General features: G+C 39.1%; 1 protein-coding gene across 4 annotated transcripts in view; it reads left to right on the forward strand.

Annotated features, from left to right (window-relative positions):
- LOC118274585 (unconventional myosin-XVIIIa) overlaps positions 1-27,954 on the forward strand; it is a 297,865-nt gene that overhangs the window by 120,134 nt on the left and 149,777 nt on the right. For 3 of the 4 annotated variants that reach the window (XM_050696858.1, XM_050696857.1, XM_050696859.1), the window contains 3 exons: positions 24,808-24,990; positions 25,555-25,734; positions 26,182-26,306. In XM_050696858.1, coding sequence (XP_050552815.1) covers positions 24,808-24,990; positions 25,555-25,734; positions 26,182-26,306 — 488 coding nt within the window. Of the gene's footprint in view, positions 1-9,386; positions 9,408-24,807; positions 24,991-25,554; positions 25,735-26,181; positions 26,307-27,954 lie in introns of those variants that run through there. The other variant, XM_050696860.1, reaches the window with a different exon arrangement.

Genomic DNA, 27,954 nt, shown 5'->3' on the forward strand with positions numbered 1-27,954 from the left:
TGTGTTGGGTATGGAACCATTATTGTAAAGGGTATGCAATGGGTGAAATCAATGAGCTAATGAAAGCAGGTATCCGTGCGCAATAACTTTGAAAAAGACACAAATATAACTTCTCTACCATTTATAGTTCTGACACACGGAGAATGTTTGCAACCTTATCTGTCACTCCCTTCACATATGGCATAAATGCTGGTTGCCTCTCAACCTCGCACCTCCGATGTCTATTAGTGGGTTTCTTCTTGTGCTTTGCAATCCTGTATCCGTTACTCCGCAGCACCTTCATCACATGTGTCAGCTCCTCCTGTAAATGTTCCTCGTCGCATAAATCATATGCGCGGTTGGTGAGTGAGGTGACTACAGAGTTTAGTTGTCTGGGATGGTGGTGAGAATCCCTTTATGATACAGAAAACGTCATCGACATACCTCTTCCACAGTTTTATAGATGTAGTGGCAGTGGAGATAGCCAACTGTTCGAAATGTTCCATCCAAATGTTGGCCACCACCGGAGCCACTGGACTGCCCATTGCCACACCATCAATCTGTAGGTAGTACTGACCCTGGTATATAAAGTAACTGGTACACAAGCAATGATGAAGCAGCTTAACATACTCGAGAGGGATGTTATTCTCTTGCAATCTCAACTTCACCACTTCCATGCAGTCTGCCACCGGAACATTTGTGAACAACGACTCAACATCAAAACTAACCATTAGATCGTTAGGTCGGAGTTTGATGGACTGCAGTATGTCAATAAAATGCCTCGAGTCCTTCACATATGATGTCGAACGCCCAACCCGCCTGAACGCCCAACAAATACAATGTAACCGAACTTCAATTAACAAAGTGCAGTAACAAGATGAATGTGCAAGCGATTAGTCAATGAATGTGTAGTAGTCAGCCCCCTTAGTACGAGTTTGCTTTACGTTTAAAGTAATCGAAACGAGATCGCGTTCGGTGCTCTGATTGGTTGGTTTATTCGAGCTGGCCAATCAGAGCGCTGTACGTAAAGCAAACTTGTACTAAGGGTACCTACAGTTGTTATAACTGACTGTACTTCTACTCGTAGTATTGCAACGTTTACAAGTTTGTCTAATGTGCCAAAGTTGTCATAATGCAGTCGTTTTAACGTAGGCTTGCTTGAATGTTTGGTGACTGGTACCTGGTGGTTGCATTAAGCTTAATTATCTCCATAATTATAACTAACGTAACATAATTGCTCTCTTGTGTTCTTTAAAGAAAGTAACAGCAAATTCATTATGAATCGTCAGATCAGTACCCCTAGTTCAAGTTTGCTTAACGTTGAACGAAAACAAAACGAAACCGCGTTCGGCACCGTGATTGGCCGGCTACAATCAACCAACCAATCAGAAGAATTTCGATATCGTTAAACGTATAGCAAACTCGTAGGGTTAACAGTCGACCATAACCTCCCCCAATGAATTGCATGCTTCTTAACTTTATAAAACTTCATCCGAGATACGTATTTGATAAAATTTCTCTGTAAGTAACCCTTCTGTCCTAAATTGCCTAACTACCAGTGTCAGCAGCCGGTTCGCAGTGACTGTCGCCCACGCATGCGTCGCGCTTGCGTAAACAAAGTACGGACGGATTTGTCGATCAACTGCCTCCAGCCGGCCTGAGAATGTTCTGAGAAATTCGTCTATTGTTTTAATGTTTTAATATGTAATAGGTGCTTAGTAGAGGAACCCTAATCGTGATTGGAGAGCGAATTAAGATAGGTAGTTATTCGTAGGTAATAAGGTAGTTAGTTAGCTTGCATTGTGTAGTGAGGTAACTGGAGGCTTAATTACTCCCCTTTTCCAATCTTCCTAACAACCATTGAATTCCTAACCCCCAGAGGCCCGGCAACGCACTTGTAACGTCTCCGGTGTTTCGGGTGTCCATGTGTGGCGGCGACTGCTTGCCATCAGGTAATGCGTCTGCTCGTTTACCGACTTATACCATAAAAAAGTTATGGAACTTAGTAAAATGTCAACCAGAAAGCTGTCTATTTAATGGTGGCCAATGGTTGGTTATATGGTTTGGTAAGAAACAAAGGCGTTGCGTTGATTTTTGGAGTTTAAGAACATAATAAAGACTTAAGAAAGAGAGGAATTTTTAATAAGGTAGAAGAGTATTCTAAAATCGTAGTAAGAAAAAGGCAATGAAAGTCTATAATAGAAACAAAAGAAGTAATTAAAAAACTAAAAAACGACTGCGTTTCTTTACAACATGAAAATGAAAAAAAACCCTAAAACAAGAAAATCATCGTAAAATTGAAGCAGTCGGGTGCCATTCTAAATATGAAGACTTAGTGAGGGCACGTAGGTACGGCTGGCTTTCTAGAATGGGTCCCGACTGCTTAAATTTTTCTTGTATTCTTGTTTTAGGTTTTTTTTTCATTTTCATGTTGTAAAGAAACGCAGTCGAGTTTTTTAGTTTTTTAAATTACCTTTTTTATTTTATTTTCTTTTAGTTTTATTATTTATTATATTTTGATATATCTAGTGTCACTCTCACAGTAAATACGAATCAAACGACCCCTATCAAGCTGAAATCCATCGAGTCGTTCAGGCTAGAGAGTGAGTAATATTCGAATTTGGCGCCAAAAATCCGCCATTTTGTTTTTTTAAACATTTTGATATATCCAGTGTCACTCTCACAGTAAATACGAATCCAACGACACCTCTCAAGTCAAAATCCATCAAGCCGTTTAGGCTGTAGAGCGTGCCAAACAATTATACATACATACATACATACTCTCGAAAAACATAACCCTCCTTCTGGCGCAGTCGGGTAAAAATAGAACAGCGAAAACTATAGTATCATTTTAAGACTGTAAAGATTACATCTACATGTATGATACAAGAGCTCTATATCAACAAAATCAATACATGAATGATCATGACTCCTAATACTAAGACAAAATTAGCGCCATTCATCTTCAGGTCACGTGCTGTAAATAAATAAATAATAAATAAAATAAGAACATACCACAGACAATAGACACATTTCTTGGAACGGCTGTGGCAGCTGATCGACTCTGCGCATTGGGATTGTGTAACGTGATTGGTGTATTAATTTTGTAAGTGCAACGGTAATTTGTTGCTGTTGTTAATGAATATATATATGTATATACGGAGTTCTGTCTGTTTGTTACGTTCCTAATAATATATGACATATATGTATTATATGTTCGTAGTAAAATTGGCTGATACTGTCTTATTGATTGGGTTATGTAAGACTATTGGGCAAAGGGTCTTGGGTTCGATGTTTTGTTCTGGCAGCGTTGCTTGGTTTGTGGAAGGTGTTTTTCTACCAGAGATGTGCTATGTATTTATGCTACGAAGATGTAATAGCTATGCTGTTAAACTATGTTTCGTTTCTACTGATACCAAACTATCTAGCTGTGTGAGTTGGATGCGCAGCTCGAGTATGCGATGTATTGATAGTAGGGAAGCCATGCATAGCAAGCAACTTTCTATGTAAAAAACATAGCTTAGCTGAGTCACAATGAATATCACAGGTGGAAGCCAAACGCATCCACAGCTACTTAACACAGCAAATTTCTTGTAGAAAAGCAACCTTAATGTTAGGTTGAATTTAGTAATACTTCACCAGTTTTCAGCACTAAGCTCATTTTATTCTTTTCTTCAATAAATTTAATTTCTCAAAGCTTTCTTTCGTCCTATTTTTTAAGTGTGATAGAAGTTAGTATAATTGAAATACATATATACGTATTGAAATCCATCACGATATTAAAGCTTAAGCCTATCCCAGAACCAACAAATCCATCCACAACAATCCACCAACAATCACCACAATTCACTCACCAGTCCACTACCACGTACTAAACATTCATTCACTCAATTACTTCACTCTTCGTTCATTGAACTCGTTCAGTAATCAGTTCACTATAAATAAGTTGTTTCGATAATAGTCCTGCTTATGTATGCCTCTGTTTTGTTACACTACTCTGTGTTACTTTGAAGTTTATAGAGTATTTGTTGAAGATATTAATGTTACTATGTAGTAGCGTGAGTTTTCGAAAAACCGAAAATACCCCAGTAATCGTACCCGAGACCCCTTGTTCGGCAGTCGCACTTGCTACCACTCGACCAACTTTGCTAGTCACGTATAAATAGTTGTTTCGATAAGAGTAGCCTCGTCCTGATACAATACTCTGAATGTTACTTCGAAGTTTATATGTAGTGTATTTGTTGAAGATCTTGAACTCTTACTATGTAGTAGCGTGAGCTTTTACGTAAACGTTTAATGTTTTGGGGCTTGTGGGATGATGATGATGAAGTATGGAATGTATCGAATGTTTACTTATTTTTTGACGTTTTGACTCTTCTATAAAGGCCAGCATACGCAACTTTTCTGGTGTTTCGAGTACTCCACTATTGGAACACGGCGGTGATTGAAAGTAGACGTGAATCAACGCTTGCGTCTGTGTTGTCTGAGTGGGGTTACCGGAGACCAAATTACCCCCATCCCAATCCTCGATTCCCCAACAACCCTTATTGGACTGCCAATAGAAAACTGTTGAAGGCAAATCCTCGGGTGACCACCACGGCGTTCAATGTGTTAAATACGGTAACGGCGATAACCCAAAATCAGGCTTAGCAAGCGAGTTAGAGATCACAGAAGGATCAAGTTTATTAGAGAACGCTTTTGTCTGGCTTCTTGTTGATTATGTAGTCTAAATGAATTACTTTCTCCTTGTACCTATGCAAACAAACAAACACACCTGTAATCAAAAACAATTACCACGTTATACAGTGCTAAAAATAAAGCTGATGATCAATGCGCTTTAAACTAGATTATGATTGACACTAGACGAGGACTATCCGGCCGGTAGTTACTGTCATAAGTGACATTGACAGTGACAGCTAGTGTCTTTGCCAAGAATAACTACACTGTCGAATTGGATTTATTCTGTAATGATAGTTGTTAGTGAAATAAATAAAATAAAAATCGTGAGGTTTTGTTAATTGTTATATGATTCAACAATTAAAAAAATATGTACCTACCCCAGTTTATTATATTATTATTAGGCTATGGCCGTTTTTAACGGACTTCAGTAAAGAAGAATAAGGTTACTTGATTATTGCATAGCCAAAACTATAGACCTTCCAGTCAAACATTGATGTAAAAGGAAAAGAAATGTGAAGTTCTACCCCTAAACCAGAGGCTTCCAGACAACATATATACGAAAACTTACGACGATTTCAAATAGAAAGACTTAACGCAAGAAAAATCAACACAAAACTACAAAATGTTCCACGTCGCCTATTATTTTCACAACAAAAGCGTCCTCCAACATTAATTTTCCGGCAGACAAGCGTTTCAAGTGATGCAGACAAACGTAGACAAATACACTGGCGTGCAATAACTGCAGGAGATACAAGCGATACAGTGACGTGTCATTTGTATGCAGTTTCGTTGCAATACAGTGTAAACTGCACACAATGTGCTCGCCGATGCAGTTTTACATGATTTATGTGAGAAACTGCGCTTTGATAAATGTTGTAGATTGTGTATTTGTTAATGTATGTTTGTTTGTTTGTTTGTGTTATTGTTAAAGTTTGACATATTGTTTGTAGATGCTGTATTTAAGATGTCTCTATTTTCAGTCTTTAAGATAAGATGTCATTTAGAATCTTCGTTTTTAACGCTTTGAAGTTTGTTATTCGGGATAAACGTACATTTTCCTAGTTAAATCAATAACATAATTAATTAAAAATCACGATTTACTGAAGTTGTGTATGTCGTGCATGATGAAGATTCCTTCTGTGACTCGAAACTAGTAGAGCTTTTCTCGATGAATGTACGTGATTAAACCGTGATTTTTAGTTAATTTAGTATGTCTCACGATAGTTTTTAGAAAAACATCCTTATCTCCAACTTCTTACCTACAGAGAATTACTATTTAAAAAAAACAAAACCTTCCCTCCTAATTATCTATTCAGCCTGCACTTCACATTTCCGCGTCAGCGTGCATTATATTACCCATATATTATATCCGACGCCCGACCTATATGCGATGCACTTTGCGTCTATGGATAAACTTCTAAAAATGGCCGCCATCGCGCGTGGAATGCCAAACACGCTTCCTGTCTTCCTAATACGTATTCTGCGCGCGCAGGTTACAGCAAGATTATAATAGTTTATGCTTCTTCTATTTTTTGTTTGTTGTCTGTGGTCCGCTGACAGTTTTTTTAGCGGGAAAAAAGTTTGAAGTGTCTATTGTGTTTGGTTGTATTTTAGATTTGGTATGTTATGGTGTTTTGAAATACGAGCTATCTGCTGAGAAACCAATCCTTCCTTATTATACTGACTGACATCTGACTGCACGTTTGGCGCGGTGGCTGCAGCGTGTAAGGGGTTTCATTCCCGCACGGAGCAATTCTGTATGGTCTACAAATTATTGTTTCGAGTTTGGGTGCCATGTATGTATGTGAACTTGTATGTTTGTAAACGCACCCAACGACACAGAACGAAATCTTAGTGCCAGGAGAAGTATTTAAAAAAATATGATCGTCTTTTAAACGTAATCTACAAACATCGACTCAAATAAAGTTAAAAACCCTCCCTTGTGCCCTTACAAAGTTGTTCAGCGTCAGATTAAGAAAATGTCAAGCGTCAACTCCCATTTATAAACACAAACATCAGTCTGGTACTAAGTGGTGTTTTCTAAAATAAACTAAGATCACATTTGACGTAACTAATGAGTCAGTCGGTGCCTTTTCTGTAGTGTCGAGTTTCCATTTTGACGGACTGAGCGTTTCTAAATCCTTGTACAAATTACGCACTGGGCTATAAAACTGCTGCAGTTTGCCGTGTAACGAGTGGATTTAAGGTGGAAATGTTTGTTCAAAAATGGTTGGAAAGTGTTGGTTTGCTTGATAAATTCTTCAGTGTACAAACTTAGTCCAGAGTTCAGAATTATCACAAGCTACACACTTAGATGTTGTGAAGGTGTAATTGGAGTTATATATTACAAATGCATTGCCTTTTGGGGGTTAGGAATTTAAGGGTTGTTGGAGAATCGGGGATTGGGAAGATTAAGAATGGGGGTAATTGGGACTCCGGTAACCTCACTTACACAACGAAACACAACGCTTGCGTTGTTTCACGTCGGTTTTCTGTGAGGCCGTGGTATCACTCCGATTGAGCCGGCTCATTCGTGCCGAAGCATGGCTCTCCCACACTTATATGTTATGATTATACCAATGTCATTCCTAAAGTGATAGCGGTTAACCGCTGCACTATAACAGCGTAGTGCGTCCACAGTACTGCAGTAACGACCTTGCATTGAAGAGAAATTCTATAATTATCCTCTTTATGGTATGCTCTTACCGGTTGTTTATGGGCATCGGCCATTGATAGATTTTATTGAGTAAGTGATACTCTTCTTTTGTACTGGGTTTTATTTATCTAGAAGCATTATACTTGCTGCTGTCTTGAGATTCTATACGAATTTTTATAAGGATTTTAATGAAACTTGGTTAATTTCTGTTAACTGCTGATAAATACTTAGCTATATATTTTTCCGGAGCTGCGGATTACCTAGTGAGTTTACCGTGGCTCCAGCTCGAAAAGCAGGAGTAGGAACGGGGTGGTTTTTAGTCAGTAAGAGTCTGAGACTCCCTCTCGCCTCGCCCAAGGCGGGTGATTTTTCCTGCTGAAAAAGAACTACATATTTTTAATATAAATAGTTTAAAACTTTGAACTTTGTATAACAAGAGCTTGCTTTTTTACTTTTTCCTCAAATAACCTTCAACATGTCGTTATAATGTAAACTCCTTTCAAATGTTGTCCATACAAATGAGATTTTCATTAAAATAAGGATCTCATCCAGTTTTAGCATTTTATTTCCTAATTTATGACTTTTATGTGACAAATCGTGTGATTTATTGTCTTCATTTTAATTTGTTTTGGTAAGATTAAGGAGCTTTATTTCGTTATCTATAATATATTCTGCTATTTGTTAGTCTGTTTTTACTGGTACGTTTCTTAATTCCAAATTAGTTAGGTACTCGATTTTAGCTTTTTGCTTGCGAAAATGTCTATCGTAAAACTTATATTTGGCGACAGATTCATTATTAAATACTGTTTTGTTGCTCAGTACTGTTTTATCTTCATCATGTAAGGGTAATTGTCACAAGAGCTGTGAACTACCCAGCGCGATTACCGGGGCTCTGGCTCGAAAAGCAGAAGTAAGATCGGGATGGTTTTTAGCCAGTAAGAGTCTGACACTCCCTCTCGCCTCGCCCAAGGCGAAAGAAATCTTTGAATGATTTTCAACCCTTACAAAGTAATATTCAATAGTTATTTTATAGAAAAATCATAATTTCCGCCGTAAAAACGCAACAGACAAACAAAGTAGCTTAATATTAAATTATGATCGTGAGTTGACTTGTAAACCAAATCTATTAAAGGTCTATCAATAGATATATCATCTTATCTTGATGAAGAGACATTCAATACAGGCGCCATGTTGGATTTGTAGTCATAAGGATGTTACATTACGTGATGGCATCCCATAGCTCTTGGTGTTAGCATACAAACTACTGAAGGTGTTAAATGTATAACGAATTTTGGGTATAACAATGGAAATATGTAAATGAGAAGCGATTTTTAAAGACAGAACTATGCTTGTAGATATTTTGTTTGAGGAATAGAGTTTTTTTAAGGAGGAGCCTCTCTCCTCCTGGGGGTGTGTTCCTATTCCTACTTTTCGAGCCGGAGCACTGGTAAACCCGCTAGGTAGTCCGCAGCTCTGGATAAGACACTCGTCCTCTGCTGTATCCATTAACGGGGTGGTTATTAGTCAGAAAGAGTCTGACACTCCCTCTTGTCTCGTCCAAGACGGGAGAAGTAATTGGATGATTTTCCCCCGTAAAAAGGTGAACTTTATGCGGGTTATTTTGTAATGGATTTATTGGTAAAAATAACATCCATAACAAAATGCAACACAGAGAGTTCACCTCCAATTATCCTTTTAAAACGTCAGCTAAAGAAATTCAAGAACATTCTGCATCAGAACGCTGACGTGCATTGATGTTATCTGGTCCTTACCAAATATGTTATCTTTAAACACGTAAGAGAGATGTAATCTCCGTCATCAAGCTGAGATAAGGGAGCCTTGATTACATTTGCGTCATCAAATTAATATTATAATGAGTGACCCAGTCGAGGTTACTGTCAATTTGGATTTACCGCCGTACTCAGTGTCATTTAATGGTTACTTAACCCAGTCCTTAGCAATTGTTGTCGATACAAAATCGTTACTAAGGAATAGTTTAGTGTTTTTTAATTTAGTGGTGACATATAAGTTAGTGTAATTGTGAATGTTGTGACTGTGTTGGGATTGTAAGACTTCTGGTTGATAAATGAAGGTATGTCATATCATGACATTTTTTTTGTGGAATACCTAATACGGTAAACTAGCAGACGTATCATCTGATGGTAAGCAATCGCCGCCGCCCATGGACACTTGAAACAACAGAGGCGTTAGAAGTGCGTCGCCGGCCTTTTGGGGATTAGGAATTTATAGGTTGTAATATTCATGCTTGTATGCAAGTATGTCCTTTATTCTCATTGTGAACAACAAGTATAATACTTATTTCTTCTCGAAGGCTAGAATGTTCTCAAATCTATACACCTAGCAACACTGTTACACTATACAAAATGCTTACTTCAACCAGAAAATTACCCACATTAAGCTCTCCGCGTTTCTATCAATCTAAACCAATAGTGCTAGCGTTTAACAATTTCATTCCCATTAGAAAATCGTTTAAAGACAGTTTAGCGTTGCCTGCTTGCCATAAATCTTCGTCAGAGGACAGCCGATGCCATTTAATTCCCCTATTTAATGGTGAATTTATAGAAACGTTAACATTATTATGTTATTATGTGTGTCCTTTGCAATTATTGGCATTCTAGTTCATGACTTGTTGATTAGCGCTGATTTGTCCCTGATGTTACGGAGTTAGCACAATGTTGACAGGTTGTTCTATAACTATTACTATGTCTATAAGTTTAGAATGTGTAATAAAGAGTTGTACTTCTTTTATAGGTTAAATATAGACATTAGTTTTTAGTACAATTGCTGCAATGTCAAAAAAGTCAGTGGCAACACAAATGCTCCAACAAGGTAAGCGTCCACAGGCCCGCATCGTACGCATTCCGTATGACGTCATCGTACACATAGGCCTTACTGATGACGCGGATCAGTGGATGAATTGTATGAGTTTCTATACAAGACAAACTAAAATCCGTTGCGTGCGATGCGTACGATGCGGGCCTGTGGAGGCGTACCTTTATTGGACGATAGTTTCTGGCGCATTCAATTAACCGTTCTTGTTATTATTTTACGAATAGTTCAGATAGATTGGATTGCGTAATTTACTATTTAACAATAATCTCTTCCATGGCTATCATGGACTATGTCACACGTTTTTCGACCATTGACTATCCATTCCTAACTTCACACAAAAGCTTTATCATCTCACCGAAATTGATACTTTCTGTCGTATCCATATCTGTCACATGGCCATGTTAATATGACATTTATTTGTGTCCCTCCAGTGTAGAGAGTGTGAACATTGCCATTGCCACATCCATTTCCCTTTGTTACTCCATGGGTTCCGAGGTATGTGATAATTTGTCAATTTATATGTTCTTCAGATGTGTTAGACGTATTGTCTGGAGTTTTCTTCGCTATCTGTTCGGTTATGTAACTTTTGTAGTGGTTTCTGGAGTGTGAGGGTTTAGAAACTGTTTAGGGTTCTTGTTATTTTGTAAGTCTGAATTTTTTCCTCCTAAAGGTACCAGAGCAAAGGATTTGTGCCTTAGTAGGCCGATTGTCGCGTGTGCTTGTAAAATGGGAAATTAACCTTTTATTCTGGAAGCATACGGGATGGACGACATGTTGGAATCCGAACTGCCAAAAACCAAATTACCCAAAAGTGGTTTTATAAACTTAATAATTTTTTTTTTTAAAAAAAGAACTGCCTTTAATTTTTTTAAGTCAGCTGTAATCCAGGTATATACGTAAAACATTTTTCTAAGTCTGAAAAAGGGCATCAAAATGGGTTCGGCCAAACGCGGGATAATCACGCCCCAAACATACATACGGAACAAATTGAGAACCTCCTGTTTTTTGAAGTCGATTAATAATTGCGTACTAGGCAATAGACACCATCGCCATTCAACCGTCGCATCGAGGCATTATAGTCTTTAAAACATCAGTACTCTTCATCTTCCACCATAGTCATCATTAACACTGACCCTCTAATCATCTTCATAATTATTAACCTGTGCTTCCAATATGATTAGTAGTGTGAACAGATAAGTATCAGCTTCCTGTGTTACAGTGAGATCACTTGTCTCATTACTATCATCGGTAGGATACTATCCTCATTTGCTCGTCAAATTTGATGACTTTCTCTACACTGGTGAGTTTGATATCATTTGTATTATGAGTTGGTGTTACATTCATATATTATTCTTCCTTTAATAGATGGGTAGTTATTAAATTGTTATCTGTTAAATGATCTGTCTTTTTCCTTTCCAGTGTTTTTGGTAGTTTAAAAATTCTTTACTACCTCGTTGGTCGAGTGGTCGCAAGTGCGACTACCGGACAAAGGGTCTCGGGTTTGATTCCCGGGCCGGGTAATATATTGCTGGGCTCTTTTCGGTTTTTCGAAAAACTTCTCAATAGTAGCACGGTGTCTGGAGTTGTGCGCAGTATATGGCAATAGGCTCACCTCGTATTAATGGTTTTATATCACAAATGGTGAAAAGTGGGTGCACATTATTTAGCGGTATAACGTACCGTAATGTCCACCTCTGCCTTTCCCTTCGGGGATAAAAGGTGTAACGTTGGTTCACCTCGTATTGTAAAAACTCTTTATTTACTCTCATGTACTTAAGTGAATTTTGCTTAGCTGAGCGTGGCATGTAGCTGGTACTCCATCTTAGTAATCCTGTTCTATTCTTACTTTCAGTTCGAATTTCATACTTATTTTCTTAAAAATTAAGATTACTTTGAAATAATTCTAGTTAGGTGTTACCTTATTTATTTGTACAATGCAATCACGATTAAGCTTTACCTATCTAGGTATAGGTATAGGTAATACATTATCGTGTTCAAACAATAACCATTAGTACAAGGGTTTGTTTAATCGATACCAATTTGGTCTAGTTTAACTTTATGGCTATCTATAAAATCTGTGTTGAATATTTATTGTTATTTGAATGAAATTTTAAATTATTGTTACTATTAATAATCAATGTTTAATGTTTATGTTAATTGTAGGTTTGTTTGTTTTATTGATTGCCTTATTGGTTCAGTATTTGCAAGTTTATACAATAAAATTGTCTTTTTTTCTTTTAGTATCGACACCACTTTTGTTGTGTCATTCAGAAATTGGAATGAAATCTCGATCTTATCAAATCTCAATACTTATTAGGTCAAAACTCTATAACCCTAATCATAGGTGTGAAAATAGAATTCAGAGAACGGAACATAGCTGAGTCGTGGGTGCGTTCACAAACACACAAGTTCACATACACATGACACCCAGACCCGCAACAAAAATTTGTGAATCACACAAAGGGTTGCTCCGCACGGGAATCGAACTCTCTACACGTTGTATAGCAGTCGGTCAACTAGCCACCGTGCTAATCGTGCACGTATTTTGCCAAAAGTTTCAAGTAATTTATAACAAAGATGAGTTGTAATTAGGTATAATCACAGCGTAGTTATAGTTCTAGGTTCAGACAAAAAGTGTCCTTTACATCACACAAGTCACCTCGTACGCTAATTCAGTTCTCTCATTGACCCTAATTTGCAACAATACTCTAACTAATGTAGTGTTTCATATTTTTATCTTTTACAATCTTCACGAAGTGTTTTTGAAGTTGCTTTTTTGAGAACTTTAATCTGTTTCGTGGACTATTATCGTCGTTAATAATAAAATAGTGTATTATAATAGGATCAATTCGTAATTATAAAAAAAAATAATCGACTGCACGGTTGGTGCGGTGGCTGGGCAACTGGCTGCCGTGCAACGTGTAGCGGGATTGATTCCTGCACGGAGCAAGTCTTTGTGTGATCAACAGTTATTTTGGGTCTGGGTGTCATGTGTATGTGAACTTGTATGTTTGTAAACACACCACAGGAGAAAATCCTAGTGAGGGGTAACGTTTTTAAAAATAATTATAAACTGTTATAATTAGAAACTGCGTAAATATTTCTTAGTTAATTACAAATTCCTTTCCCGTATCTAAACATAAAGCACGTCTAAAGTTCTTAACCTAAGTTACTTAGAGAACGGAATAGGAATTCCTGAAATGCCCAATTTAGGCTAGAATCCGGTTGCTAGCACATTCCCCATTAATAACATTAGTCGATATTGTCTGTCTTGTCTTTTGTCTTGTTCCACTGAATTTGACAGCTGGTTTTAGGTGGCATTTTAGTGTGGGAGAGCCATGCTTCGGCACGAATGGGCCGGCTCGACCGGAGTGATACCACGGCCTCACAGAAAACAGACGTGAAACAACTTGCGTTGTGTTTCGTTATGTAAGTGAGGTTACTGGAGGCCCAATTACCCCTCTGAAATCTCCCCAATCCTCGATTTCTCAACAACCCTTCCAAACCCTGAAAAGGCCGGCAACGCACTTGTACGCCTCTAGTGTTTCAAATTTACTATAAAAAAAATTTGCGAATTTCAATATTTTTCCCTAAAAGAAATCTATTTGCGATTCTAAACTTTAATCTATCTCTGTGCCACATTGTATCAAGATCCATTCTGCTATTTCTGGTAATTTGTGATTGACTAACAAACAACATACATACATACCTACTTACTTCGCACTTATAATATTAGTACCGATAGATACAGGTACTACGTAATATAAAAATATTTGGACGCGGTCCAGAAGTTGAAGAGCAGTTACGATAACAGGGTAAAAGTGCTGTTACTTAACTTGAAGTATCTCTCAGGGAATGGGCAGAGTTCCAGCACAATTATACTTGGAGAAATTGTATGAAATCATGCCAGGTTGTGATAAAGTAAGATAGAATTCATTTTATTTTTGTTAATTTGTACGATGTAGTGAAACTAGGAGCCGACGAGTATTATTCATTATCATTACTTGAAGTCTTTTTTTTAGAGTGGATAATCATTCAATGCCTTGGGTGAGGCCAGAGGGAATGTCAGACTCTTACTGACTAAAAACCACCTCGTTCCTACTCCTGCTTTTCCAGCCATACCTGGACGATCATGGCTGTAAACTAAACCAAAGATTCGATTACAATTCAATTAGATTAGAAAAACATTGCAGTAGACTTACCCAAATCTACTGCAATCTTTTATGTCGTCACCAAAATTTCTGGCTATGTTTGGCATCCGATTTACCCTTATTTTCCAAGCTTCTATTTAGTTTTTAAAAGAGACAATTGAATAATGAGTTTCCTTCTCTCAACTCTGTATGGAATAACACTAGATGAATCAGGTGTGTCGATAGTCACAGACCGATGTACAGATTACATCATCTCTAGCAGTTATATAATATGCATAATGTACGTCTTAATATGGCGTCTCACGAGCTGCAGTCATTAGGGCAGTGCCTCAGGGCCGTCCGACAATGGCCACTGATTTTGAAGCAAAACGTGCATATAATATGCTGGTGCTCATTAAAAGATGCAATCAAGTCTTTTTGTTTTGTTTCTCGTGATTCTAAGGGTGATTTTCTACCAGAGATGTGCGTGTTACGTTGCTGTCGATACGTTTGGCTTCCATCAGTCATATTCATTGGTATACATGGTTTAGCACTGGTGGAAATGGATTCAGCTAAGCTATTTTTTTACATGGAAAGATGCGTGTTATGGATGGCCTGATGGTAAGCAATTGCCGCTGACCATGAACACCTGAAACACCATAAGTGTTAGAAGTGCGTTGACGGCCTTTTGGGGGTTGAGAATTTAAGGGTTGTATCAGCGATTAGGATGATTTGGAGAGGGTTAATTGGGTCTCCGGTAACCTTATTCACACAACAAAACATAACGCAAGCGTTGTTTCACGTTGGTTTTCTGTGAGGCCGTGGTATCACTCCAGTCGAGCCGGCCCATTCGTGCCAAAGTATGGTAAAATTGGCATTCTATAATCTCAAAGACCCCTTTAAAATCTCTTAACAAGGTCATAAACCATCACCTTACCCCATACCATTTGTCATAGAAGTTGTTATGACAACAAGGGGTCAGACAACTTATTGTTAATTTTAACTTGTCCGTCATCCGGTCAGCCAATAGACAGTCAACGAGATTGTCAGTTACTGGTCATCTTTAATAGAATAATTTGCGACTTGATACAATGGTTTCTTATTGTTCAATTATTGGATGAAGATGTTGTAGTTTGTCAATTGTATTTTGATTTGTTTGATGGAGGATCTAAAAAAGGGATCTTGTTATTTTTTGCGAGTGTATTAACCTCTTGTCTATCTGTATATGAGACACCCGAACCGATACGACCTTCAAGAAAAGTTCATAATCCTTTTTAAAAGGCAACGCATCTGTGACTCCTCTGGTGTTGCGGATGTCCATGGGTAGTGCTGATGGCTTACCGTCAAGTGAGTCGTCTGCTCGTTTGCCATCTATTCCTTAAATAAAGACACAATAGAAAACACATTGTGTCTCGCGTAGATCTGCGTTCCGTTCTACGGGTGCCTTTTTCGGTTCTTCTATTTCGATCGTTGTCGATATTAATATGTTTGTTATAAAGAGTTTAAAATTTTCCTCTGTGTATAGCAATGGGGACACTTCCATTACCAGCAAAAAGAGTTAATTAAAATCCGCACATCTGTCAATCGGCAATAAAAGGCACGACACTGCCGATATAGCATCTATCCGATCGATCTACTTGACATTACGCCAAGTTTAAACTCTTTAGCTTTTTTAATTATTATGTTATCGGCTTACTCACGTAACTGTTTAACGAGGAACTCGACTAGGAACTCTTTAGGTTTTCTTCGAAGCGTGCCCATTTCTAAGACAAACCCAGAAAACAAACAATCAATCTTAATCAATCCATCCTCACTGCCACAACATAACCCGTAAAAGCTAATTCTGTACGAAAACGTCCCTTACTCCACTCCATGTCGCAACATCGGTTCCGAGACGACCAGATGCGCTCAGTAGGTCAACGTTTAAACGTAAACAGTGTTTATATAGACACCTGCAGTGTGCAATAAAATGGTCGTTAAACTATGCCCAAATAGGCTGTAGGGTTGCCCGCCCACAGTGTTTGACGGATGAAGAAATTATGCGGTTTTGAACCGTGGTTTGGTGGGAAGATCAAATATGGGATTTGAGGGGATATGTGACTGATTCGTTAGATGTGGTGTTAGGTGTATATTACGCCAGAGATGTTGCCCTATAGTAGAATTTTCTGCTGTCGTGGGTCCAAACATACAAGTTCACATGATACCCAGACCTGAAACAACAATTTGTGGATCACACAAAGAGTTGAACCCGCTACACGTTACGCGGCAGCCGGTCGCCCAGCTACAGCACCAAACTTGGACCATGTTTGACATTTGTCACCATTTAAGTTATCATAAATCTCTGTTCATCGCGAAATTAACGCAAAATGATTGTGCAACTTACTCCTTTCTTGTCGATTGCTTTAATTTTGTTTGTCTTCATATTTAAAACTTAAAATCATATTTGCATATAGTTTTCCCAGTCTTAAACTCATCAAAATCCATACAGCAGTTTTACTTCTAGTAAGTCAGTAGTTAATACTTCTCAACAAACACAAACTCATTAGAATTAAACATTCTACTTGAATTATTTAATTTTATCATAAATTATAAATCACATTTTCCCAAACCAAACCACGTTGATGGTTACCCTACACGATGCCGGTTTTAGGCAGTAATGCATCATCCCGAAACTAGAACGCTAAGTTTCCGGAGGCTAAAATTAAATCGGAACTCCTGCGCAGTATAACTTTACATTGTGTGTAATGGTTCGACTGGCTATTTTCGGTTTGTGGTTTATTGGTTAGCGAGTTTTATTGATGGTTAGGTTTATTCATTTATTTAAATTGAAATAGTATAGCATTACAGCCATTAAGTAATAGTATAACATTTTTCCCTATTTTTAGAGTAAAAGTAATGTAATATTTAGGGTAGTATAGAGATCTTCATCATCAGGTATTTCGGTGACAGTCCCAAATTCTGGAATCCAAGCCACTTTTACATAAGGGAGTTTGCTACAGTTGGCAAGCGGGTTAGTGGTTACAGTAGTCAATATTAATTACGCTTTAGATTAGATTTCAACCATAATCGTCCAACGTGCAGGGCAAAGGCCTCCCTACCCTGCTTTTAACTCCTCTCTGTTTAAAGCTTAAGTCTTTGACTGCCAATAGAAAACTGTTGAAAGCAAATCCTCCGCTAACGTCGGTCACCGGTGACCACCACGGCGTTCAATGTGTTAAAATGAATTAAACTCGTAGAAATATTGTTCAATCTAAAAAAAAACTACAAAACATAAATGTTTTTAGGCTAATTTAAAAAACAAACTATTCCAATTTTAAAAAGACATAATGAAGATTGCAAACTTAATTTGCATGTAAATCAAATGATTATAAATTCTATTACACAATAATAAGATTGACATTAAATGCAAAAATATATTTGCAATAGTCAAATTGTTAGTGCAGCTATTATTTATCTTGTGCTTAACGTAATAAGTATCAAAATCGGTTAACACAAACAGTAAATAAAATATTGTGACAATTTATAATGTTCTTTCATTTCTTTTAATGATACTTTAAAATTATTTATTTCCAAATTTTCTATGAAATATGAGTCTTATTTATTAGCTAATAAGACTCATTTTTTATTATAATTTATGTTTAGATGGTTTTCTGTATTAAATTGGTATTGATTTATTATTCGATTTTAAGTTAATGAAGTTAAATCGATTTTAAAATTTGTGTGTGTTTAATCTAAATAAATTATTTCCTTGATTGGGTGGTCGCAACTTGCAAGTACGACTACCAAACAAGAGGTATCGGGATCGATTCCCGGTTTAAGCTACCAGCAGACTGTGAGCATGTATACCACCTTGCCACTTCACTTGTGAAAGAAAAAATACAAACATAATCAAAGATATACTAAATGTTCATTACATGAGTATAATGAACATTTACACTGTCATTAGACTAAGCACCTTGTGGTACTCAACATAAGGTCTAAAATCGCATACGTAATTGTCTGGTCAACGGTTTTGACAGTTTGCAGTGCCTACTATGGTTTTACGACTGTGCTATTACGGTCAACCTCTTGTTTGTTTATGCGCGCCTGGTACCTGGTACCTTTGCACGTGGATCGGTCCTAGTTTTAATGCTTTGACTGACAGACAGACTGACTGACAACTGTCTGATTAGTAGAATAGTTGCTAGTGTAACTGCTGAGCTTGGAGTGTTGGGTTCGATTCTCAGTTCGCACATAACATTGTTGGAGAATTATACTTGGTGTATGGTAATAGGGCTGCCTATTGCGCGGTATTCATGACAACTGAAGGTGTAGGTACTTAACGTACTCCTCTGCTTACTCCTTTGGGAATAAAAGGAATAACATTATGTATGTCTGTAGGAATATTAGGTCAAAACGTTTTTTAAGAGAAGTACATTTTTAATATTTTTTTCTGTCTGTCTGTTTGTTCTGGCTAATCTCTGAAATGACTGGACTGATTTTGACGGGACTTTTATTAGCAGGTAGCAACTTAGGCCACTTTTATCAGTCATCAAGTCCGTAATACATGCGAGCGAATAGCCATGGAAATCAGCTAGTATTCAGTATAGACCAACCAATCAATTACTAAAGGACCACCCAACAAATAAATTTGACATTTCGCACGCTTGTCATTTCGCAAGTGAAGATTTCATTTCAATATTTGAACAAACCATTATATGGGTGTGGTTAATCCGTCAAATGTCAAGCGCGCTAAGTATTGGACAATCTTTACTATCATTGGTTGTGGTGTAATGCGCAAGAGTCGGTTTTAGGGCTGGTTTGTTACGTCGTTTGCGTTTAATGGTTATTATCATCACCATTAACGGATCATGACAGTCTACTATTGGACTTTGGGTCTTCTCTGCATACGTAGGACTGGTACCTCTTCTCTTCCTGCAGATGTCTTGAGAACTAACTATGAGATTACATAGGTATTTATGCAACGTTCAAATCAGAGTGGATGTCGAATGATAGAGACTGGCTAGCAGCAGTCTCTGATAAACCTGAACCTTTTAAACTGCAATCTGTGTCCCCTGCCCGCTTAATGATTAATATGAAAATTATCGCAAATCTTTTCATGTAGAAGAGGTATATAGTCCAGCAGTGGATTTTTACAAATTGTTGGATTTGGGCCTTCGTCGGTAACCTCACTCACACAACGCAAGCGTTGTTTCACGTCGGTTTTATTTGAGGCCGTGGTATTACTCCGGTCGAACCGGCCCATTTGTGCCGCAGCATGGATCTACCACATGGGTGTAGATTGTTTGGCAATTTTTTTTTGCTGTAGCACATCATATATAGGATTTTGTCCTTCGTTTTCATAATATGGTTCAATCATCGGAGCTGCGGACTATCTAGCGGGCTTACCGGGGCTCCGGCTCGACAAGCAGGAGTAGGAACGGGGTGGTTTTTAGTCAGTAAGAGTCCGACACTCCCTCTCCCCCGCCCTGGCGAGATAAGACATTGGATGATTTTGCCCCCTCAAAAAAAAAAAAAAAAATGGTTTAATCATCAATATGCGATTATTACATGTCTTACTATAAATATAATTACGTGGAGGTCATAACAAAGTCCTACCCTTTATGTATTTACAATTGTGTGCACCTATAATTACGGAAACTATTTGCCAGTGTGCGTGTAGGCTGCGTAAGCGCATAAGATTTAACTTCCTTGTCGACTAGTGTGGGTGCTGGGAGTAAGTTTTTTTTTTAATTGACTCAAGTATGTAGGTACTGCGTAGGATTCGCGAAGGTGCTCAAGGTACCTACAATGCGGTATTAATTTTGTGTACAATAACCTGTTGTTGGATTTAGTAATTTATGTAATTATACTTTAAGTTTAATTTCCAATTTGAATAAGTATATTATAATATCCCATCAAAAACATCCTGTAAAAAACCCAAGTCTCGCAGCTCAGTCTTTCTACCGTCAAAACTTGTGAGATCCATGTAATACCAAGTCGGTTAATCTATTTAGTGTCTACTTGAAGGACCTTCTGTCTTAAGTTATTACATAAGTTATTATCATGCCAATATTAAAAATATTTAACGTTTTAAACAAATAGATCGACTTGGACATCGCTTGATTTGATTATTAGTATGTATCACACTACACAGCACGACGGGCCAGCGACCAACAGGAACGAGAGTTTCAATCGCGTTAGGCGCGAGAGACTTTTTTTTTTTTTTTACATTTAATCGGTCGACGTTTGGCCGCTATCTCACCTGATGGTAAGTGATGATGCGGCCTACGGTGGAGCACGTCTGCCCATAAGCAACCTATTCACTCGGGCCTTGAAGACACCCAAGTTATACCCATCAGGAAACACAGACTCCGGCAAGGAGTTCCACTCCCTAGCAGTTCGCACAAGGAAGCTTGAAGCGAAGCGCTTCGTGCGAGTGGGTGGGATATCTACCATGAAGCGGTGACGCCTCGCCGATTGTCTTGTGGTTCGATGATGAAAAGGACTAGGGGGAATCAAGTTGTGCAATTCCCCCGCACACTCTCCGAAATGTATCCGGTAAAAAACGGAAAGGCTTGCGACCTTGCGCCTGTGTTCAAGGCTTTGAAGCCGGGCCTCCACAAGCGCATCATCATTGATGAGCTTCTTGGCACGCCTTTCAATGTGTTCGAGCGCATCCAGCTGGTATTTGGCCGAGCCGTCCCAAAGGTGAGAACAGTACTCCATACATGACCGAACCTGCGCTTGGTAAAGGCTCAGCAGTTGTTCCGGTGTGAAGTACCGTGTCACCTTCGAGAGGATACCCAACTTCCTACCAGCCAGATGCGCCTTCGACTCTATATAAGAGCCGAAGTTAAGCGTAGGCGATAGAGTTACGCCCAGAAGCTCAAGATGATCCGCTACCGGAACGGACACATTTCGGAAAGTCGGAGCCAGCGGAAATTGACTCCGTTTGGCAGAGAATAGACACGCCTGGGTTTTGGTAGCGTTGAACTTGACCAAGTTGGCGTCACCCCAATCGGAGACCGCCTTCAAGGACGAGTTCAACCGTTCGACCATGGATTCTCTTAGAGACCGGATCTGTGTTCCGCTAGTCCGCGCATCGGACACATACCTTTCAACAACTGTGCTGTCATCTGCATACCCAAAGATACCGGGCTTAAGCAGGTCGTTGATGTGCAGCAAAAAGAGCGTTGCTGAAAGTACTGACCCCTGAGGGACTCCGGCGTTGATGCCAAATTGGTCAGACGAGCAGCCTTCAATGACTACTCGAATTGACCGATCCCTCAGGAAATCTGCAATCCATCTGCACAGATCAGCGGGAAGTCCATATGCAGGAAGCTTGCCGATAAGGCTGTCGTGCCAAACCCTGTCAAAGGCCTTCGATATATCGAGAGAGACCGCTATTGCCTCCCCGTGCTTCTCGATGGCCTCGCTCCAAATGTGGGTGGCATACGCAAGAATCTAATATAATATTGTAATATTCATTTTGTTTTCATGCGATGTCCAAGTCGATCTATTTGTTTAAAACGTTAAATATTTTTAATATTGGCATGATAATAACTTATGTAATAACTTAAGACAGAAGGTCCTTCAAGTAGACACTAAATAGATTAACCGACTTGGTATTACATGGATCTCACAAGTTTTGACGGTAGAAAGACTGAGCTGCGAGACTTGGGTTTTTTACAGGATGTTTTTGATGGGATCTCACTTCTTTTTGTAGAGCCTTCATAATGGCCGCCTAAGTAACTACCAGAAAATCGTAAACGTTTCACCGGATTTCCATAATCACCACCGAATGATCCTCTCAAAAGGCCGTTTTCGTAAACCTCGAAAGCGTACGGATACAAAGCTGCGGCAGCCATAAGTTCAGACACGGAGCCATAGGTAGTTATTTTTACCATTGCCGTCGAGTACAGGTCGGCGTCAATGTAGGGGTCTCCGTGCTCGTCACACGTATACACTTTGAACTCGTCCCAATGCGCTACCACATACTCCACTATAGCAAGTCTAATCTCATACGACGACTCAGTATTCCCATACATAGAGAATGACAAAGAATGAAATAGACACGAACCATCACCAGGTATACGGACAATCCGGTGTGGGCATGGATGGTCATTCACATACAGTATTTCCGAATCCATTGCGACTACTAGTACTGGTAGATATGCAAGATGTAAGAATACAATTAATACTTAAACGTAACTTTGGTCTCGTTATTTCGACCGACACTATTAAGTAATTATATTTGAAGACTAAGGTATTTATGTAAGTTCCTTAAAATTAACCAAACAACATCCCAATCGTAAGCAAATAATATCAGTAAACTAATGAGCAAGCCTTTTAGTCGTAAATGTAATTAATAAAGTCGTAAATGCCTCGAAACCTAACCTATAAGTTTGCGATTTTCATTTATCAATCGAAATTATAAATGAAAATCACACAAAGTTATTGATGCAGTTGGTGTATTTGGAAAACTGGACCGAAATTACAAAATATTTAAGTTTTCCCATGATTAAGACACTAAACTCTATATGTATTCCAAATATGAAGCTTCTAAGTCTGCTAGAAGTGCCTTGGACTTTTGATGATCGGTGAGTCAGTGAGTGACAAAATTTAGAAACTTTAACAAGTTGTCATTCTTAAACTACTGGTTCAAATTGACTGAAATTTTAAATATTCCGTGTTTATACAATGCCGGATTAGTTACTGAAGATTCAGGTTTCTTGCTTTATCCACAACCGAATTATAGGGGGTCGAAAAAGGCCCGAATTGCTTCGAGAAAAGGATGGTACGGCCGTGCCGCTTTTTTTTTGCTCGACTTGGCGGGGGCACGGCAGTGCCCCCAGATAAGCTGGTTAAGAGCGAGACAAAGAAGTAGCTTTAATTGGGAACGATTTAAATCGGTTGAAAAATGGTAGCTTAGATCCTTCAACAGTCTTCTAACTATCTCCAGATATAAAAACCATACCTAAATACCTAAACTCATCCTATTTTGGAAAGACAAACAAACCAATTTTCGCATTTATTATATTAGTGAGGAGAGTAAGGATTTAAAACTTACTGAACACACATTTAACACACTAGGTAAACTCCCGTACTCAGAAACATTTTTATGTTTACTCCTTTGTAACGATTTTATTCCGAAAACAATTACTAAGGACTGTTTTAAGTAACCATTCTTTGAAAGTGACTCTGAATACGGCGTTAAAACCACAACTTTACTTAGTGTAAGTACAAAATAGACCAACGTATCAATAAAAATCTTTCACTAAACCACATTATTGGCTATCGCAGCTAACCGACACTTGGTTTAACTTGTTCCAGTCGACGCCGGCGCCGTTAACAATCTAATGGTTAGAAAATACCCAGCTTTCGCGTTAAACTGTTGCTGGGAATATTACGTTTTACACTTACATACTATCAGAATTGAAAACGGAGAACTGAGCCCTTAGTACGAGTTTGCTTTACGTTAAACGAAAACGAAACGAGAGCGCGTTCGGCGTTCTGATTGGCCGGCGCGAATGAACCAACCAATCAACCGAACATGCACTCGTTAAGTTTTCATTCATCGTAAGGTAAATTCGGACTAAGGGTACTGTTTTTCTACTATCTTGCTTGTGGACAGGCGTGCTCGATTGTAGGCTGTATCATCGCTTTTCACCAGGCGAGATAGTAGCCAAACACCAACCCATTACCAATACCTATAAAAAAATCTGTTACGACATCATATATTTTTGTCTACGTCTAGTATTCTTGCAATTATCGTAAGAACTGACTTAATACGAACTGACTGACTAATTCTTATAGGGTATGTGTATTATGTGTAATCTCTAATGAACCTAAAACTTTCAAACCACGATCTCTAACCATCCTGTTGTGAGTAGAGATTGAAAATGAAACGACATTTTGCAGTATAGGAGAATGGTAGAAAAAATGTTGAGTCATCCCTAAATAATTCCAGATAAGGATAGGAACAAAAAGAAGGAAATTAAGTTCTTAACTATCATTTCGGTAAATATCATTTGTGCTCTAATATCCTGGTTTATCATACCTTTTCTCACTACACACTTATGATCTGCAATTGCGTGAGCGCTTGATGGCAGTTTGTCGGAAAAGAAGTCACTGTCATCGAGACACACATTAGTCGTAATAGTTCAGTTCCTACCTAGCGCTCGTGTCGCACTGCGCGTGCAATGTTCTGTGCAAATTGTTATGGTAACATGATGTCTGGATATTTATCAACAAGATCTGTGGTTAAAATCACCATCTATGACTAAAAAGCACTCGCAAAAATAGGACTATAACTCGTAAAATATTAATTTAGCAAGCAAAACGACATTTGTAGACGAAAATACCTGTTTTCATTTCTTATAAAGACCCTTTGTCAGGGATAACATGATCATGACCAAATAAATGTGTGTGGCATTTTACGAACACACCTCTCCTTAGGAATTCAATTCGACCAAGAATTTATAAGACATCTGATGAATTTCTCTAACAGTTTCATTTCTTCCACAGGCTAAATCAGAAGAACAACTAGCTTGCGAGAAAGAATGGCTGCAGGCTGGTCATATGTGGCTGGCCCACCGAGGAGGGTTCACTGCGGTGATGCGGGAGGGAGAGGCAGACCCTGGGAGGGCCAAGGTCCGGGTGCTGCAGACTGGAGAGATCCTCACTGTCGATGAAGATGATTTGGAGAAGGTAAGAGAAAGTGGCGTGAGGAGCTATGAACTGTTGTGGACGTTGTCAGGTGATACTGAATAAAGATAGGTTTTAATGTCAGATGGTCTGAGATAGAGTAATTCAAAATCTACCGATTTCACTAACGGCGACCTTACATAAGCTATTTTTGTCGCGAGCCCTGATGTGACTGGCAAGACCGAATTTAGTTTTAAAAATCCGACCACAGTTAGAGCAGTAAAGCTGTCCAGCAGAGATGTTTGTGTATATGTGTATAAATAAGGTATAGGAGGGTTAAGTCGGTCTTTACGTAATTGACGCTTTGCGTCTAACGTGTCTAGCCGCTGATTTTAGTACGCTTTAATATTTTCACTGACAGCAATGCGCCAAGAATATGAATAGCAAGCCTCTTCCATGGCTACTAGAGAACATTTATAATTCACCCTCGTAGCTTCAGTCTGGTTGTGGTTACAATACAATGTACAACTAACACACAGCTGATACACTAGCTTTAGTTGATAACTAATGCTACTCACAAAACGAGATCGAAAATAAACAGCATACTTTATCTTATCTTCTTTTCAGGCAAACCCTCCCCAACTAGAACGATGCGAAGACATAGCGTCTCTCCGCTGCCTGAACGAGTGCGGAGCTCTGAACGTCCTCCGCTCACGCTACGCAGCTGGTCTGCCCCACGCCCGCGCCGGCCATGCACTCCTGGTACTTGGGCCACCGAAGCGCACTGCTCCCATTTACACTGAAAAGGTAAAAAAAAACAATTATATTGATGATACATTAGTTGTCTGGTCGTGTTTTAGACCTGTTGGTTGAATACAAGTAAGTTGCTGAGCCTCGCGTTCAATGTCGGGTCGGGTAAAGTATTTTTCAAAATTTCTTAGTAAAAATAGCACGGAATCTGGTATGGAATACAAATCTGGGGCCCGGTATGTGGCAACATCAATATAAAACACTTTTTTTTAAAACTGCCATTTTCTTTATCGCTTCATATTTTTAAGTCAGTTGATATCCCTAAAACACTATGCCAAAAATCGAATCAAAATCGGTTCAGTCAAGCGCGAGATAATCGCGCACATACATACAGGTCAAACAGAGAACCTCCTTTTTTATGAAGTCAATTAAAAAGTGGTTGTTACGCTGTACAAGTGCTTAATATATCTTCTCCTCCTAATTCATGATCCTGTTGGTTTCCAGGTGGCTGCCATGTTCCGTGGTTGCCGAGCTGACGACATGCCGCCGCACGTGTTCGCGGCTGCGCAGTCCACGCACCGCTGCATGCTGGCCTCGCGCAGAGACAGAGCTATCGTCTTCCTTGGAAGGTTGGTATTGGATCTTGGAACTAAGGGATATTTACATGATGGACTAAAAGTTCCTGAGCTCAATATTCGGCCCGTGTATAAGAGACAAAACAATACTGGAGAGCCATGCTTCGGCACTGCTAGGGCTGCTCGACTGGAGTGGTACCATGTCCTCACAGAAAACCTTGCGTTGTGTGAGTGAGGTTGCCCAAAAAACCCCCCTTCCCAATCGTCCCAATCCTAGATTCCTAAATAACCCCTAAATTCCTAACGCCCAAATGGCCGGCAACGCACTTGCGACGCCTCTGGTGTTTCTGGTATCCATGGGCGGCGGCGATTGCTTACTATCAGGTGATCCGTCTGTCCATATACTCGGCATATACCATACAAAATACAGTATCCTGTTTTGTTTTTTACTTTAGCCCGCGGTGTATCAAAATTTCTATTTATTATCTCAGCGGCACGGAATCTTGGCCAAGCGCGTATTCTGCGATAACAAGAGCTTTAAGTGTTTCTAGTGATTATTTCTTATGAAGGTGGGTACAAAAAATGTTTACCCATAGTTCAAGAGGGTAATTCATTATGTTTGAGTGCATTCTGTACGATAGTTTAAGTTTTAGTCGAATCGGGTCATTTAAGCGAATAAGTTCAAGTTTTAAAATCGTGTTTTGTGAAGCTTTTCTGTTCGGTTGTGTCAATTTTGTGATATTGTGTGTTGAATTCAATAACTAGCCGTGTTTTAAAACCAATAAAAATGCCACTAACACCAGCACAGGTTGCACGAGCCGTAGCACTAATCGACCAAGGGTTAACACAGCGTGAAGTCGCTACAGTACTTAATGTACCACGTTCTTCGATGCAGTATGCACTAAAACGATATCAGGAGACAGGTCGCTACTCACGTAGGCCAGGAAGTGGCGGCGTCAGATGCACATCTGTCCGGAACGACCGCTTTATAACGTTAGCAATTCTAAGAAATCGCTACCTTACAGCGGTTGAGATACGCCACAGGCTCCAAATCACGAGGGGTGTCAATGTTAGCGAGCGTACAGTGAGAAGACGAATGGAGGAAGTAAATTTAAAAGCCCGTAGACCAGCACGTGGCCCACTACTTCTCAGACAGCACCGAGTAGCCCGACTTCAGTTTGCTAGAGAACACGTGAACTGGACCCACGAGGAATGGGCTAAAGTACTGTTTACTGACGAGTGTAGAATCGCTTTGCGTGCTTCAGACGGTCGAGAAAGAGTGTGGAGAAGAAGAGGAGAGCGATTTTTACCAATTACCACCACACAAACTGAGAGTTTTCATGGCGGCTCAATAATGGTTTGGGGAGGAATAAGTTCCGACGCTCGCACAGAGCTGGTTATCGTCGATAACCGCTTGACTGCAGCCCGATACATTGAAGAAATCCTTCAGGAACATGTTTTGCCTTACACAGGCTTCATAGGAGAAAACGAATTTCTCCTAATGCATGATAACGCTCGTCCGCACGTTGCACATTGTGTCGAGGAATACCTTGAGGAGGTCGGTATTAGGAAATTACAGTGGCCAGCTCGTAGCCCGGACTTAAATCCAATAGAGCATATCTGGGACATGCTTAAAAGAAAAATTAAATCGAACTCCAACCGCCCCGATACTCTAAATCAGCTTCGCAGTGCAGCACTGGTC

The sequence above is a fragment of the Spodoptera frugiperda genome, chromosome 11 (genome assembly GCF_023101765.2).
Source record: "Spodoptera frugiperda isolate SF20-4 chromosome 11, AGI-APGP_CSIRO_Sfru_2.0, whole genome shotgun sequence".
In the NCBI taxonomy this organism is placed as follows: domain Eukaryota; kingdom Metazoa; phylum Arthropoda; class Insecta; order Lepidoptera; family Noctuidae; genus Spodoptera; species Spodoptera frugiperda.